Source organism: Nothobranchius furzeri, chromosome 1, assembly GCF_043380555.1.
Source record: "Nothobranchius furzeri strain GRZ-AD chromosome 1, NfurGRZ-RIMD1, whole genome shotgun sequence".
NCBI classification, from domain to species: Eukaryota; Metazoa; Chordata; class Actinopteri; order Cyprinodontiformes; family Nothobranchiidae; genus Nothobranchius; species Nothobranchius furzeri.
This window is the reverse complement of record NC_091741.1, coordinates 30,185,510-30,202,158: the sequence shown is the minus strand read 5'-3', so window position 1 is coordinate 30,202,158 and position 16,649 is coordinate 30,185,510. Positions and strand designations below refer to the sequence as shown.

General features: G+C 43.9%; 1 protein-coding gene across 7 annotated transcripts in view; it reads left to right on the top strand.

The window, feature by feature from the left end:
- zgc:66433 (CRACD-like protein) overlaps positions 1 to 16,649 on the top strand; it is a 64,966-nt gene that overhangs the window by 20,158 nt on the left and 28,159 nt on the right. For 2 of the 7 annotated variants that reach the window (XM_070551757.1, XM_070551746.1), the window contains exon 1: positions 1,054 to 2,029. The exons of 3 other annotated variants lie outside the window; for them this stretch is intronic. In XM_070551757.1, the coding sequence (XP_070407858.1) occupies positions 1,995 to 2,029 (35 nt within the window). In that variant the 5' untranslated portion in view covers positions 1,054 to 1,994. Of the gene's footprint in view, positions 1 to 1,053; positions 2,030 to 6,728; positions 6,833 to 7,663; positions 7,754 to 14,028; positions 14,079 to 16,649 lie in introns of those variants that run through there. 2 more of the 7 variants (XM_070551722.1, XM_070551774.1) reach the window with 2 other exon arrangements.

Here is a 16,649-nt window from a genome sequence, read left to right as displayed (position 1 = left end):
ACATCTCAAAGATTCTCAATGAGGTTCAGGTCTGGACTCTGTGGTGGCCGATCTGTGGGTGAAAATTATGTCTCGTGCTTCCTGAACCACTCTTTCACTATCTGAGTCCAATGAATCCTGGCGTTGTGTCGTCTTGGAATATGCCCGTGTCATCAGGGAAGATGGAATAACCTGGTCATTCAGGATATTCAGGTAGTCAGCTGACCTCATTCTTGGAGCACTTCCTGTTGCTGAACCTAGACCTGACCAGCTGCAGCAAGCCCAGATCATAGCACTGCCCCCACAGGCGTGTACAGTAGGCATGAAGGGTGCATCACTTCATCTGCCTCTCTTCTTACCCGGATGCACCATCACTCTGGACCAGGTCCATCTGGACTCATCAGATCAGTTTTTAATCATGCATTGGGCAGTTCTTAACTCGGTTTTAGTCATTTCTGCATCTTAAATGTTTTCTCTGCTTGATGCCTGCCAATGATCCGACCCTTCTCACACAGATTAACATCTTTTCCACGACCACCAGACATGTCTTTCCACATGGTTGTTTAAGAAATGAGAAGCAGTTTGTTGCACCAGTTGGGTTAAATAATAGAGTTTTTTGGGGGGGGGGGCTGGGCAGTGTTCCAATAAGAGACAAGCTATTTCCCTCCAAAAGCACAAGTATTTTAAAATAATTTTTACCGTGCAAACTAAAACAGGATTAGCACAGAGGTGCATACAGAGCAGCTATCACATACACCTAACCACAACTTTCTAAGATCGCCTACCCACTCCATAAAGCGACAGGTCATCATAGAACAGTGGACGCTGCAGCACACAAAAGGACTTTAACTCAGTGTTTTGGTAAAGTTTAAGAGCTCAGAATGACCTCACAGTGGAACTCTGACCTTAGGTGGCTGTTTTATAAATGAGTAGAAAAATAAGTCTTGCATTCATTAAAGACCTGAATAACTGAGAAAACCACTTATTTTTCAAAATGATGAGTCACTTTTCTAACGTGCAGGCTGAACGTGAAAATAGTCTCCTACACTATTTCCTGCATTTTCTGACACGGGTCAGAAAAAGTCACAGATTTACGTCAAGCTGAAAGTTGGCATTCGTTAGCATCTTGGCTCACGACGGGGAAGGCTGTTGTTGGTTTGGCGTCCAGGAGAGGACAAATAATGTCTTGGCTAGTGGAAGCTAACCGTTAGCATTAGCAGTTCCACCACACAGCAGAACTCCTCCAGACTTGTGTTATTTGTGTTAAACATCAACGCTGCAAAAAGCAAACAGTCATTGATAGAGTCGTGTTGTTGTTAGCCAATCAAAGGAGAGATATCTGAATGAAATCCTGCCATCTGCAGCTCAACATTGGTCTGGCTCATTTCTAGTTCCTGAAACAGGGACACCGGAGCCAGAAAATATGAGTGAAGGACACCTTTACACCTTACTTTGGTGTTTCTGTAATTTATAATGTAGCAAACCACCGTGAATATGGACAACAGGGAGCTAAAGTAACAAGAGGGAGTATCTAGTTCACACATGCCACCTCCCTCCCTTCCTCCTCCCTCTTTATCTGTCCTCCTCCCTCCCTGAGCAGCATTACCAGTCGAGGCGACTGGGAGGAGAGGAGTGAGGCATGCTGCCGGTTAGTCACGTTGTCTTTTCCAGTATTGTTCAACTCTATCAGTTTCTTTAGTCAGAGGCAGTCGTTCAGGAAAAGGCATTTTCCTGTTGTTGAGGCGTATTTTCAGTTTAAAAGTCTGGTTTTGTGATTTTTGTGGTGTTTTGAGCCACTTTGGCTGCTGCTCTGTGTGACGACTGAAGTCTTATTTTGAGATCTAAGTGGAGCTATAAGGGAAAAAGAGGACGTGCCGACTTAAAATGGTCCATCTCCTGTGAAGTATCTTCTGGCAGCAGAATGAGAAGCGTCTGGATTTGAGGATTTTATATTTGTAGACTGGCAGAAACCAAGAAGACGAAGCACCTCTGGGTTTCCCCCTCATCGTTCCACCATGGCAGGAAAGTTTGGATGCTTTAAGGGTCGAAAGTAAGTTTTAAAATACTTGTTGCCACATGTTACCTGACAGCTTCATCTACTCGCCCCTCCTGAACGCTGACTGCACACAGGAAGTAGATTTCTGACAATAATCCCAAACTGAAGTCCTGTAGGAATCCTTTCATCGCATCTAAAGTTTCTTTTCTAGCTTTATTAGTAGATTTTGTTGCAACAGGATGGAGTCTGCGTCCTCTGCACTTGATGCATGTGACAAACGTATGTCTCCACTGTTGCACTAAACCGTGGTGAATATTTTGCGTTCACTATTAAAGGCACATTCCTGCTCTCGCACTGATTCTAATGTTTCTAAACGACTACATTTAGGCCGGGTTTGGTTTGGCTGAGTGTTTGGACCACAGCGTAATGACAGCCTTTAGTCTTTCTGCTGCAGGACTGTGTAGACGCTGTGGTCACGGATCCCCCCCGTCTTCCACTGCCTTTGTGTCCTCTCTTTCAGTCTCATGACAGGACAACAATACGTGTCTTTATGGCCCACTCAGTAGAGTCGACTTAGACAAACATTTTGTTTGTGTGACACACAGAGAAAGTGAATCGCTGTGAGAGCAGATGAGCTGGACGGCGCTCACACACAGATTTAAGAGGCCTTTATAACTACAGAATGTGTGCTTTCAGTTCCAGTAAGAATATGGAAACTGTCATATCAAGTTTTTTGTGTTTTAGCTTTTTGTTTTATAATTACAGAAAAAATGTGCTGCCTTTTTAAAAGGGAAGCGTACCAATACCAGATGGAGCTGACTTACATAAGCAGTTATCCATCCATCCATTTTCGGCCGCTTAGCCGGGGTCGGGTCGCGGGGGCAGTAGCCTAAGCAGGGAGGACCAGACTTCCCTCTCCCCAGCCACATGGGCCAGCTTCTCTGGGGCAATCCAATGGTGTTACCTGACCAGTAAGGATGTAAGAAAATATCGATATGGCAATATATCGTGATATGTTTCCCAGCGATATTATGTCGATATTCAAAGGCAGTGTATCGGAAATATCGATAATGCAATATATCGTGATGTTAATTCCTGCAATATTATGTGGCAAGGTGGAGAAATGCGGGCCCTGGCGGGATTCGATCCCCATATCGATATTCAAAAGCTGTGTATCTAATTTTTGGAAGAACGAGCATGCAAAGATTTGTGTATTTTACTTTTATTTTGGTGTAATTAAAATGCCGACCACTAGATGGCTGCAGTGTGCAATGGGTTTTGTTTCCACCATTGGAATGTAGATCCGTTTATGATGGTTCAGATACCTAATTTTAAACATGCTAAGTATCAGTTTGAACTGATTATTGAATTTTCCTACAATAGATTCAGCCTAAAAAATGGCTAATATCGTCTGTCTGAACATATCGTATGGTCTCCTCTCTATGAAACGTGATGCGTGTCTGATCACCAGAATTTCACCAATACACATCCCTACCCTCCAGCGTGTCCTGGGTATCCTTTTAGGTCTCCCAGTTGGACGTGCATGAAAAACCTCACCAGGGAGGCGTCCTAACTAGATGCCTCAGCCACCTCAACTGGCTCCTCTCGATGTGGAGGAGTAGATGATCTACTCCGAGCCCCTCCCGGGTGACTAAGCTTCTCACCCTATCTCTAAGGGGGAGCCCAGAGACCTTGCTGAGAAAACTAGTTTCACCCACTTGGATCCACCATCTCATTCTTACGGTCACTACCCAAAGCTCATGACCATAGGTGAGGGTAGGAATGTAGATGACCGGTAAATCGAGAGATTCGCCTTCTGACTCAGCTCTCTCTTCACCACGTACAATGGTACAACGCCCGCATCACTGCAGATGCAGCACCAATCTGCCTATCTCGCTCTCCAGCTTTCCCTCTCTCGTTAACAAGAACCTGAGATACTCCTCCATTTGGGGGCAGGACCTCATCCCTGACCCGGAGAAGGCATTTTACCCTACAGTTCAATTGGTTACATTTTCCCATCCATCCATCCATCCCCTCTCCTCCCTGGGCCAGCTCCTCCCCTCCCCTCCCCGGGCCAGCTCCTCCGGGGGAATCCAAAGGCGTTCCCTGGCCAGGTGAGAGACATATGGGCCATTCCCATCTGTACCTGGTCGACCCGGCCAGGATAGCATAGCTTGCTTACTTATCTTGGTGGTCTGCCTTTTTTCAGGGTGCAACGAGACTGTTTTTCAGCCCTCTTTCTGAGGTGGTCTGCTTCAGGCTGACCAGGGCCAACACACCCACTGCTGACAGCAAATTCACACCTTCCATTAGAGCAAGCCTCTGATTGGTGGGTAGAATCAGCCCACATGGGCTTAAAGCTTGCTCAATTCTTTATCATTCATTATCATGCTGATTACCTAGAAGCTGAAAATGTCTCTGACTGCACTCCTTGCAAGGATTTGTGGAATCAACCGGGCCACGCTGGGGCCGACTGGAGCTATCCGGGCAGGCCTGACCAGGTACAGATGGGAATGGCCCATATAATAGTCCCTCCACCGTGTCCTGGGTCTACCTTTAGGTCTCTTCCCGGCAGGACATGCCCAGAAAACCTCACCAGGGAGGCGTCCAGGAGGCATCCTGACCAGATGCCCAAGCCACCTCAACTGGCTCCTCTCGATGTGGAGGAGCAGCAAATCTACTCCGAGCCCCTCCCGGATGACAGAACTTCTCACCCTATCTCTAAGGGAGAGCCCAGCCCCTCTTCAGAGAAAACTCATTTCCGCCGCTTGTATCCACCATCTCATTCTTACGGTCACTACCCAAAGCTCATGACCTTAAGTGAGGGTAGGAACGTAGATCGACCGGTAAATTGAGAGCTTCACCTTCTGACTCGGCTCTCTCTTCACCACGACAGACCGGTACAACGCCCGCATCACTGCAGGTGCAGCACCAGTCCGCCTATCGATCTCCCTTTATTTTCCCTAAATTTTCCCTTTAAAAGTGCTATTCCTGAAAAAAACATTTTACTGATTTCTGATTATAGAAAGAAATGGTCAGTAGTGGTTTTTGGTCCGAAACATGTTCTCGGCTGAGGTTTTTAGACAAATGTGAGAGAACCAGTTTTTTAATTGTTTTACTTCCACAATAAATTTACAGCAATACTATGTTAGAACATTGTTAATAGGCTTAAAATGTTTTAAGCTCATTTGTTTTCCAGATTTGTCGTTGCAGCTTTATGTCCAACATCATCTGGAAGAAATTGATTGTTAGATTCACTCATTTTACTGCAACAACAAATGACTACATGCAGCTGGATAACCAAAGCAAACTGCAGAATGTTTCCTGCATGTTTTAAAGCATCAACGCAGCTGATTTGTTTAATGAAGTGATGAACCACTCCTGTCAACAGTAAGGAAGGTTGGGAAAACATTTCAGCTGCTAGATTTAAGTGTTATAGGTTCGACTCAAGGGAGGCGACAAACAACTGCGATCGGCGAAAATTTTCGTTGTTGCTTTGATGACCTGACACAGGAGGCGACATGCAGTGGTGGCCAGTGGCCGCAGCCAGCAACGCGCTCCGTTCCAGGGCGAATAGCCAGTCTTCTGTTGTTTTGATTGGCCGTCAGAGTGGAGGAATGGTTGGGTTATTAAAGAAGTTCAGAGTTGAAAAAGCGGCAGATATGAAGTCTCACAAAGTTTTGCTAGAGTTGACTGAAGTCTTGCTGCTAACTTTACTATATAAAAAAGAAAAATACATGAATGAGTTAATCCCACATTACAAATGGAAAAAGAAACTGTGAATATGAGACCTCACGAACAACCAACTCTGACAATTCCCCTTGGCGCTGTCTTTTTGTGAAGATCTCTTTTGTAGAAATGTTGGAAAGCTCTGGGAAATCTGACACGGCAAGTGTTAACTCATTCGCTGCCAGCGTTTCTCACCGTTTTTACCCTTTTTTTTAAGAGTCACAGAACGTTGCGCGCTAGGATGATGTCAACGCCAAAGCTACCAAAACAGAGTATACTCACCTCTTACATCAGGAAGCGTTATCCGTTCTTTCATAATCCGTTGTTGATCCGTTGTGATCGGCAGAAGCTCTTCCGGTCCGCGTCTCACTTTTTTTACAGCAGCGGCCCAAAACGATCTTCTAACACATGGATTTTCTGCTTCCTGATCACTTCACGTGTGACGTACGCGGATGAAGATTGGCTTTAGAGCTGGGATGTTTGTTCTCACGGTGCGGGGGCTCGTCCGACGCCCACACAGTAAAAAAAAAGGTAAATGACTACTTTACTGCATAGTTCCTCTTTAAATGAGAAATGAGCTGAAACTCTTTCACCCTTATTTACAGTCCATTTCTCGCTGCTCTGAGTGTTTGTGCCAACTGTAAATGGATTTTTTTGGAGCATCCGAAAATGACCAAATGTCCTACAGCATTTTAGAAGGTTCTCCGTTCTCCCCTTGCAGTTACGTGCCATACTTCACACGATCTCAGTTGAGCATTGGACAGTCCAATTCAGTGTCCTTCCAACTGAAAATGGATTAACTGTCTTGTTATTATGTGTCCTGTGGTCAGTATGTTGGTAGCTCGACTCGCCGATGGTGTTGAATACCGGAGAACTTGACTCTCAGAACAGGTCTGAGTCCTGACCTTCTCACCAAATGTCGGCGTGTTTCTGCTCTGAGAGTCTTTATGTAAGCAGAGTGAGATGTTTGTGCAGCAGGACCGGTGATGCAGCTGTAAATGAATGTGGACTGTCCAGAGAGACTGATGGAGCTGCTTCTGTCCTGAGTCCATGTAGGGCTTGTTGCTAAGAGCTGCAACGCACCTCCCTCCCCCCAGCAAACAGAAGAAAGGAGAGGACAGAGAGAAGGTATTCAGAGAGGAAACACTTCCACGAGTTTAACCAAACTAAAGAAATACTCAACAGCAGGTTATTTAGCAGGAGCCTGACTGGTGTTGGGTCGTCAAACACGAGCACAAAGTTTTAATGCACTTCCCACATTTCAGTGATGATTTCTAACTCTTTCAGCTTTAAGAATCCAGAGCTAATTCCAAATAAATGTAATGAATTCATCATCAGCATACAAATGTCAACAGACAATGAAAAAACACGCAATTAACCACTTCAGTGAAATCAGATAGGACCGTCGCTACTTTCCGGTCAGAGTGACCTTCTGAGGGTACGGCCATCAAAGCATAAGTCTAGGGGCGATCGTGCCTTTTCAGTTCTGGGTCCTCGGCTTTGGACCCAACTCCCACAAGAAATCAAGCCGTCCACATCGCTGCCCGCTTTTAAAGCAAGGCTTAAGCTGTATTTTAGATCTGTTTCTTAGTTTTCTGTCCTCATTTTAATGTTTTTGACCACAATTTTTATTGTTTTTAGCTCTTTTTCTCTGTTCATCTCTGTGTTTAAATATAGGGCTGTTTTATTGTGCTGCTTCTTTGCACTATGTTCAGCACCTTGGGCCTCCATGATTGGGGGTGGCAAGGGGCTTTATAAATAAAATGAAAAAAAGGCCAAAAACCGGAAAATGAATGTTTTTGGAAGTCCGTAAAAACTTAGAGTACAGGCCAAAAGTTTGGACACACCTTCTCAACAACAACAAGTGCTAAACACCTCTGGGAACTCCTTCAAGACTGTTGGAAACATTTCAGGTGACTTCCTCTTGAAGCTCATTCGCGCCTCACTTTTTTTTTACAGCAGCGGCCCAAAACAATCTCCTAACACATGGATTTTCTGCTTCCTGATCACGTGACGTGTGACGTATGCGGATGAAGATCGGCTTTAGAGGTGGGATGTTTGTTCTCACGGTGCGGGGGCTCGTTCCGACGCCCACACAGTAAAAAAATGCAAATGATGATGGCAGCGAACGATTGGATTTAAAATGACGACTTTAGTCGTCAGTGGCAGTAAATGAGTTAAAATTAGGAAGTTGATTTTATTCTTTTAGTGCTCTTCAGCATAAAATCTGTTGCTGTTTAAAATATGATAGATTTCCCTTCATTTCTGTCCGGACTGACACCAATATGTTAAAAACGTGACCGACGCTGGCCGATACCGATGTTTCTGCTGATGCTTCCTGCAGCAAACTGAACTCTTGAAACCTGCTCTAGTGATTTCAGATGATTACTCTTCTGGTCCCATAATTTTCAACTCCACATAAGGACTTCATGGAAACAGGAGGATGACATGACGATGATTCTAATCCATGCTAAATGAAAAGTTTAGCTAAAGCCGCTGAGTTTCCTTCCTCAGTATTTCCTCAGACTTTATTTGGTAATCACAATGACATTCTTCAGAATTCAGGAGGGAAATGTGAAGATTCCCAGGCCTTAAATGTAATTGACTGGAAATTCCATGATTATGAGACGTGCGTTCCCGGTAATTGATGCACAGCTGATCAAACGAAGGGAGGGAGGGAAAACGGTGAGAGGAGGTGAAAGTAGTGAGGAAAAGGGAAGGAGGAGAGAATAAAACAGGTATCAGACCACATGAGAAAAGTGGGCGTGAGGGGGTTTTAAAGGTGTGGTTTACTCATTTATTGGTAACACTTTACAATGAGGGTCCCTTTATTAGCATTTCTTAGTGCATCATTAAGCATTAATAAACCATTAAAATGTTAACTGCATGTATGCATTATATAGCATTACTAAACATATTATTTAATGCATTATTAAGTAGTTCATTAATGTTTGTTACTAAACATTAGTTAATGCAGTACTAAGCTGTGAATAACACTTGCATTATTTCATTACTTTGCATCACGTATGTTAATTAACATGTTGGTTAACTTATTCCCTGCCAGCCGTTTCCTGATCAGAAAAGCCCGTCGCTGCCAGCGTTTTTCAGCGTTTTACTGTTTTTTCAAGAGTCACAGAACGTTGCACTCTAGGGTGTCGACGCCAAAACTACCAAAACAAAGCGGAGACTCACCTCTTACATCAGAAAGAATCCGCGCGTTTCAAGCGTTATCCGTAATCTGTTGTTGAATTGTGATCGGCAGAAGCTTTTCCGGTTCGCCAGGGGCGGCATTAGGCCCGGCTTCTTGGGCTGAAGCCCCGGATGTTTTATGAAAAGCCCCGGATCTAAATCGCGGAAGTAACATGCAGTACCAAAGTCCAACAGAGAGGGAGCAGCTGGCAGTAGTTTGTATACAGCCTGCCTGAGCCTCCACCACTGAAGAAGAAGCCCTTCAGCAGCCGGCTTCTTCTGCACTCTCTGCCTGAAACGCATGAGTGAAGATGGACATAAGGACGTTTTTAGACCAAAAGTACGGCGACAGAACCCCAGCTTTGATGAGACTGGTGCTGACTCAGGTTTGTGAGTCTTAATTGAAAATATTTGTTGTGCTGCTGGTTTGCCTAAAGTTAGCTTACTATCAGGTAAAGTTGTTGGAGAGAGAACGGGAATATTTACTATCATCTCACACTAAACACTAACAGGAACAATACTCTGCCCTGAAAATGCTGAATATGTAGCTTCAGATTAAAAATTATGTGGTACAAGACATATATATGATGTTGACTAGTGTGTGTCACGTGTGCGTGCGCGCGTGTGTGTTAAGCCCCGGATCTTCTTCAGTCCTAAATCCGCCCCTGCGGTTCGCGCCTCACTTTTTTACAGCAGCGGCCCAAAACGATCTCCTAACACATGGATGTTCCGCTTCCTGATCATGTGACTTGTGACGTATGCGGTTGAAGATCGGCTTTTATAATTAACCCTTAATAATTATTAATGTAATCATTTAATATGGTTGTGTATTTGCAGCGAATAAGCAACAAGTAACAGCTAACTAATTCCTCCACTTATCCTACCCTGTACTTTGGATGCTACCTAGATGGGCATTAATAAGCAATTATTAATGTCTTACTAATGCTGTACTGTGTTTGTCATCAGGAAGCTCTTACCTGACCTTAGGTAAGACAAAAGCATTGATCCCCTTTGGAAACACTTTCTAAATGCTTGATAGACTCCTTAGCATTACTTAACCAATAATTAATCATTACTGATTGAATGTTGGACCCTTATTGTAAAGTGTAAATATTTGTCCATTTATGAACACTTTCTGGATGCTTAATAGATGCCTAAGCTTTACTTAAGCATAATTAATCATTATCAAAAACTATCATATACCTGTTGTGAGATGCAGAAGTCAGCTGGTGCAGAAAACAGCAGGGCTGCTCATTATTATTAAATATATGCACACACCTCGCTTCTGATTGGCTAACTGAATGTTTTTAGCCATGGCGCAGTCACTAAACAAAGAAACTCTCTGCTCTCTCCTCCCTGCAAACATTTTTTAAGAAGCCTTCCTGTGGGCGGGCACGTGCCAAGATGGGCGGGGTCATAAATGCAAATTGAGTGTGACGTTCATCTGTCAGGCTTTTCTAATTCTAGCGTTTCACCGTCTATTTTCTATCATAGCTAATGCAGTAGATGGGTGTAGGAGACTATTTTCATGTTCAGCCTGCATGAAAAACTCAGTGACTGATTATAATCAGAATGAATTATTATGTCCTGTTTTGGAAACTTACCAATTTTTTACAAAAGAAGCTGGAACACGTAGAATGTGAAATGTAATAGGCCGTGTTGTTGCGTTTACATCAGCCCTGCCTAGAAAATCCTTCTCTCTCATCTGTTAGTCGGTCTGGATTCAGTCCTGCATCCCTCTGGGAATTAGAGACGTTCAGCTTGTCAGAGACTCGCTAACATCAGGTTAACCAAGCCGACTTCCTCGGCTCAGCCTTTCATCTTTTTTAAGACTGGCTTTGTGTCTCAGAATAAAAGTATTTTTAGTTCTTTGCTGGCTACGCACCTAAAAATACGTCCCTGCTGTAGAGCTTTCCAGCACCAGAGTCTGCAGCTCAGTGTGTGCTGATTATCACCGCTTCTGACGTCAGAGGGGAAAGGTTCTGATGGACTTCTGATTGGTTAAATGAAACCAATTTAAATGAGTGATGTTCATTGGCTATGTCCTGGTTAGAGGCCTGGCTCGTGACTCGTACTTCCTAAAAAATCCTGTGTGTGAACGTAATAAGTTTAATTCGCAGACGGGTCATTCAGCATTAACTGATCCCACGTGGATCCGATGGCTCAGGTTTTATAGTGTGTGACCTCCTGTGGGCTGTTGGAGTCACTACGATTTAATCCGGTTATCTTAGTGATGGGGCATTACGGGATTTCCTTAAGTGGTCGCAGCAGCAGGGACAGAATTAATATTTTTATTATTACTTTCATTCTTTTATGATTTAGGCTCTTCTCTAACTTGGGTTAGTGGTCCCTAAGTTAAATGAACCCTTTTGTAATGTACCTGTGCACTTTTTCTTAGGCTTTGAAAAAAGCAAAGGGATCATATAATTAGGTAAATATTCAACCCTCTGCTGATTTTTTCTTTTAGCACCCAGCAGACATCTGGCTCCTTTTGATTATGTCCACAATACGTAGTATGCCCCATCGACCACAATCAACACAGCCAAGCATAGAGGTGGGAGTACACCTCCATAGAGCTCCGGACGTCACGTGACTCTCAGAGAGTAGACGCCATGTTGGCAGGCAACAAAGGTAAACAAATTGAACGGGATCGGCTTGGATTTTACTTTGTCGGAGTTTACTTCACACTTTAAAACCGAAGAAATCGTTTTATATAGTCAGAAATTAAATAGACTAAACATCTCCGACCCTTACCGTGCCCCTGAGACACTTTTTAAAAACGCCAGAAGCTGTTGGAGCGGACTTCTTACCGGACCTGGCCGGGGAACCCCTTGGGATTTACCCGGAGGAGCTGGCCCAAGTGGCTGGGGAGAGGGAAGTCTGGGCCTCTCGACGCTACTGCCCCCGTAACCCGACTCCGGATAAGCGGATGAAAATGGATGGATGGATGGATGGATGGATGGACAAATAACAGATTTACATGTAAGTAGTACATGTATCTCTCAGTGAGAGAAAATAGCAATCCAAAGTGCTTTTTATGTGTGATCTGACAATTGATCAACCATTGCTTAAAAATAAAATACAGCTTAGCCGGTTAATTGTTGTCATCATAAAACACGTAAACGGCAGCACGCAGAACTCACGAGGCAACGTTTTACGTGATGTTTACTTGTTGCTATGAGTAATAAGACAGAAAAAGCCCCGCCAAAATAAGTTTAGGAAGCCCACTAAGAATCGTAATAAAAGCATTTAAAATAAATACCATACACAGTTGAGGAAACGTTGGTTTAAGTACCTGATATGAAGCGGTCGCTGCATAAGTGAAAACCTTTACTCTCGGGATCCCACAGCTTCATTTTAGCCCGGTCACTACCGCGTTTTATTACAATGATCCAACGTTTGCGGCGCTCCGGATCTTGGGGAATCCTGTAGACGGCTCATTCCTTATGTCGCCCGTGTCTGTTCTGCATCCTGGGGCACAACAGGAATCTACCATATTTCCCGTTTGATTGAGTTTTCTGACAATAACAATTAGTCCAGCTGCGGGCTTCTGCCTGCCAATATGGCGCCGTTTCGATTTGAACTGTTGCATGCCGGGAGAAGTGACGTCAACTCCCGGAGCTCTATTGTCCAGAACAACTTCACCACGATGTACGTGGAGGTCATGAGATGGTCCAGCCTGTCTCCGGTCCTAAATCGTGAAGAAAATCTCTGACTGGAGTGGAAGCCAAGCTGCAGTTAGGTCACCTAAATGATTAGGAACGGTTAAGAATTCGTTCAGAGGTGTTCAGACTTGATCACAAACTAGAGGAAAAACTCGCATTATAAAAAATGTTTCCCCATCAAGTAGTAAATCTAGTTTTATTACGTGTTTTAAAACGTAACGGTATTAGTAACGTGTTTTCCCAGTAGTTTGAATTTCTCTCCTTACATAATAAATGTTTATTAATTTAATTAGAAGCTCCCTTCTACATACATGAAGATGTCTTAGAGAAAAACGTCATGGTGACATTATGTCAGACATGTGAGTGCAGCGATTAGTCAGCACCGGGAGGCTGTGGAGCAATGGGCCTGGTAACACTGGTCCCATTTAGAGGTTAGGACTGGACCAGACTGGATTTACTTTGTCAGATGGACCAAAATCCTGTAGACAAAGTCAAGTAATGTCATCTGGGACATGTTTAACGCATGTGGGTGTTAACTAGCGTATTTCAACCCTCTAATAAAAGAAATGCCCCTATTGGTCGAACTACCTCAATGGAGTAATCCAAGCTTATGTAATGAGACACACACGCACACACACACACACACACACACACACACACACACACACAGTCTTGCTCATGCGCCCTCAGCACCTTCCACATAAAGCTACTGTCAGTGACTTGATGCAATTTGCTGGGTTCCTTATATAGGAAACATTATTTCTGATTGGCTTAATGAACTGACCTGTAGTGGAATGTTTATTATGTGAAGTGCCTTGAGACGACTCTTGTCGTGATTTGGCGCTTTATAGATAAACTTGAATTGAATTGAATACTAAACATTCAGATCGGGGGAAAAGCCTTTTTCTTACAGAAATCCCAAAATAATTTATTCATTACTTTGTTACACTGTGGCCAATACCGTCATAAATGTTGATTATTTAATTTTGAATGTGGTCCAGCGTGAACGACGTTTGAGTTTAGAATTTGGCGTGATTTGGCGCTATGTAAATAAAATTGAATTGAATTGAATTTAAATGAACTTACACACACACACACACACACACACACACACACACACACACACACACACACCATTTGATTTAGTCCATTAGAGTCCATCTTTGCATGACCGATGCTCATTTCCCTATCCCAGGCTGTTGTTGGCCTGAAAACTCAACTGCTGGGAGATCTGTATTTGCTGTGGGTCTGCTGTCTCTTTTGTCTCTCTGTCCAAATGTTCTTCTGTTTATCTAATAAATTCTTCCCCCCTTCACACTGCTTTCCCACAGCCCTGTTCTCTGACCTTTTCTTTCCCTCTCTTATGTTTGTCTTTTCCCCTCTCAGCCATTATTTACTAATTTCTCACTGAAACTTCTTAGCCAATCCACTGTCCTTCTGTTTCTGTCTTTCCTTTCTCCATCCTCTTAGATGAAGAGGAGGATGGCACCACTGGGAGCCAGCTTCAGAAGTGGGCGAAGGTCAGTCCTTTTGACCCCTGACCCCTTATGAAAACAGAATTATCCCAAAGGAAGTCCAGTTTATGATTCTGACCTTTAGACCCATCTTTTTACATCTCACTCTGAGTGGTGTCATTATTATACAAGTGTTTTTGTTGATTTCTTGTGCTTTTAGCTTGTTTTGATGGTAATTAAAATAAAATAATAAAATTTTCTGATGTTTAAATTTTTACTTTTAATTCCTATTTATTTTAGTATTTCTGAGTTGTTACTGCTGTTTTGCTCTTTTGTGCTCGTTTTTTCCATATTGTGTAAAGCTTTGTTTAAAGGCGCTGTATAAAAAAGGTACTGATATTTATTTGATCTTAAGCATGAAGAACAGGTGGACCCTGTTTACTGATAGTTCATGTACAAGGTTTGATCAAACCTGTGAGCTACATGTGGAATAGCATCAACTTAAGTTAAATTAGCAGGAAAACACTGAAAAAGTCAAACTCACCAGTTCATTAGAGGGGCAGCAGTAGCTCAGGAGGGACAGCAGCTTGTCCAGTAATCTGAGGGTTGTAGGATCGATCCCGGCAAAGAATTCTGCTGTTGTGTCCTTGGGCAAGACACTTAAGCCCCCTTGCCTGCTGGCGGTGGTCGGAGGGACCGGTGGTGCCAGTGCTCGGCAGCCTCGCCTCTGTCATTGCGCACTGGGGCAGCTGTGGCTACATCGTAGCTCATCACCACCACCAGAGTGTGAATGTGTGTGTGTGAATGGGTAGATGATTGTGTTGTAAAGCATCTTGGGGGTTCTAGTACTCTAGAAGGCGCTAAATCAAATACAGGCCATTTACCAGAGGTGTGACCAAGTCACTGCTTTGCAAGTCACGAGTAAGTCAAGTCTTTCCAGTCGAGACTCGAGTCAAGTCCAAGTCAAAGACAACCAAGTCCAAGTCGAGTCCAAAGTCAATGATCTGGAAGTCCACGTCAAGTCCAAGTCATTAACTTTGAATTTTCAAGTCATAATCAAGTCATCTGTCCAACTTCAATTTAATGATGGCGATAATAAATAAATTCCAGAAATAAAGCTTCTTAAAGCTTCATTTATTTACTCAAAAAGCAGAAACTGAAACTGATTATAAACAAAGAGCTGCTGCAGTTAGCAGTAAATCAAACCCAGAACCAAGAATGATTCATGACTTTTGTCCATGTCGTACCACTTTTGTGCTAAATGGGCTCAAGTCGTCATCAAGTCAACAGATGCAAGTCGATTTAAGTCGCAAGTCATTGACGTTCAAGTGCAAGTCGAGTCATTAGTCTTTGTAGATTTTATCAAGTCAAGTTAGAAGTTATTAAAATAACGACTCAAGTCTAACTCGAGTCCAAGTCTTGTCACTCGAGTCCACACCTCTGCCATTTACTATTTAATGACTGGTTCACTTTGGTGATTTAAAAACTAAACTGAACTAGAATTTTGCACTAAAATGCAATTATCCATCAGCATTGCTAATGCTAGTGTTCTTGTTTTTGCCCTTGAACACAACTTGTCTTTCTGAGTAGTGATGCACCTATATGACATTTTTGACCGATACCGATATCGATACCGATATCTGATATTAATGTCACTGTTATGGCCGATAACCGATAATTGCCGATACCGATAACCCTTTCCACAAAAATAAACAATAAATGATGAACAAGAGTCTGCTTCTAGACCTGCAGAAAAGGGACACACAACAATACAACAGGAGCAAGCTATCGCTGCGCCAACCTGATGAGAAAATATTAAATCAACATTGTTTTACTGAACAATCACACGATAATAAATCATAGTGCATTTAGTGCCAACCATAGCCTTAAGAAATGTGTTGAATGTGCCCAAGTCCATTCTTAAGAGAGCACCATGTGAGCACCTGTGTGCGTACCCGTGCTTGTTTATGTAAGGTTTCTCTCTAGGAGCATCCAATAGAGTGTGAGGGGCCACAGATCTGCCCCCCAAAGATGTGTAGGAGATGGAGGGAGCTGTAAGTCCCAGAGATCCAGCAGCTGCCCCAGAGCGCAGGGACCCCAGGGATACTGTAACCAGAAAAGCCCCGCCCCCCTCGAGAGGCGCAGAGGATTGACCCGGGGGGCCACAACCAGCAGCCGGCAGAGTCCCGGGGGATATTGGCGGCAAGCCCACAGACCCGCCCGCAAACTCCCACCCCCAAGCCGGCCGAGCCCGGAACCCAGCGACCCGGGACCCAGGGGCGACCACCCCCGCCGGGTACCCAGCAGAGCCCAGGGACTCAGATCCCACCAGGCAGCCACCGGGATTGATCAGACAGATGCCAAAAATCTTAAACCCCCTGACACAGGATCCACGAACACTCAGGCAGACCAAGGCACCACACTCCACACCAAATGTGGCAGGGAGAGGGCAGGCGAAGATGTGTAGTAGCATAAGAAGTCCTAGGAGAGTGGAGGAGGCCAAGACCCCACCTGACATATACAGTCATACAAACACAGTCACACACTCCCTCCCTCATGCTCACACTTACACATAGAACCTAAGACTTACAAAAATGAATGCTAGACACCCACTCATGCTCCCCATACACACCCTAT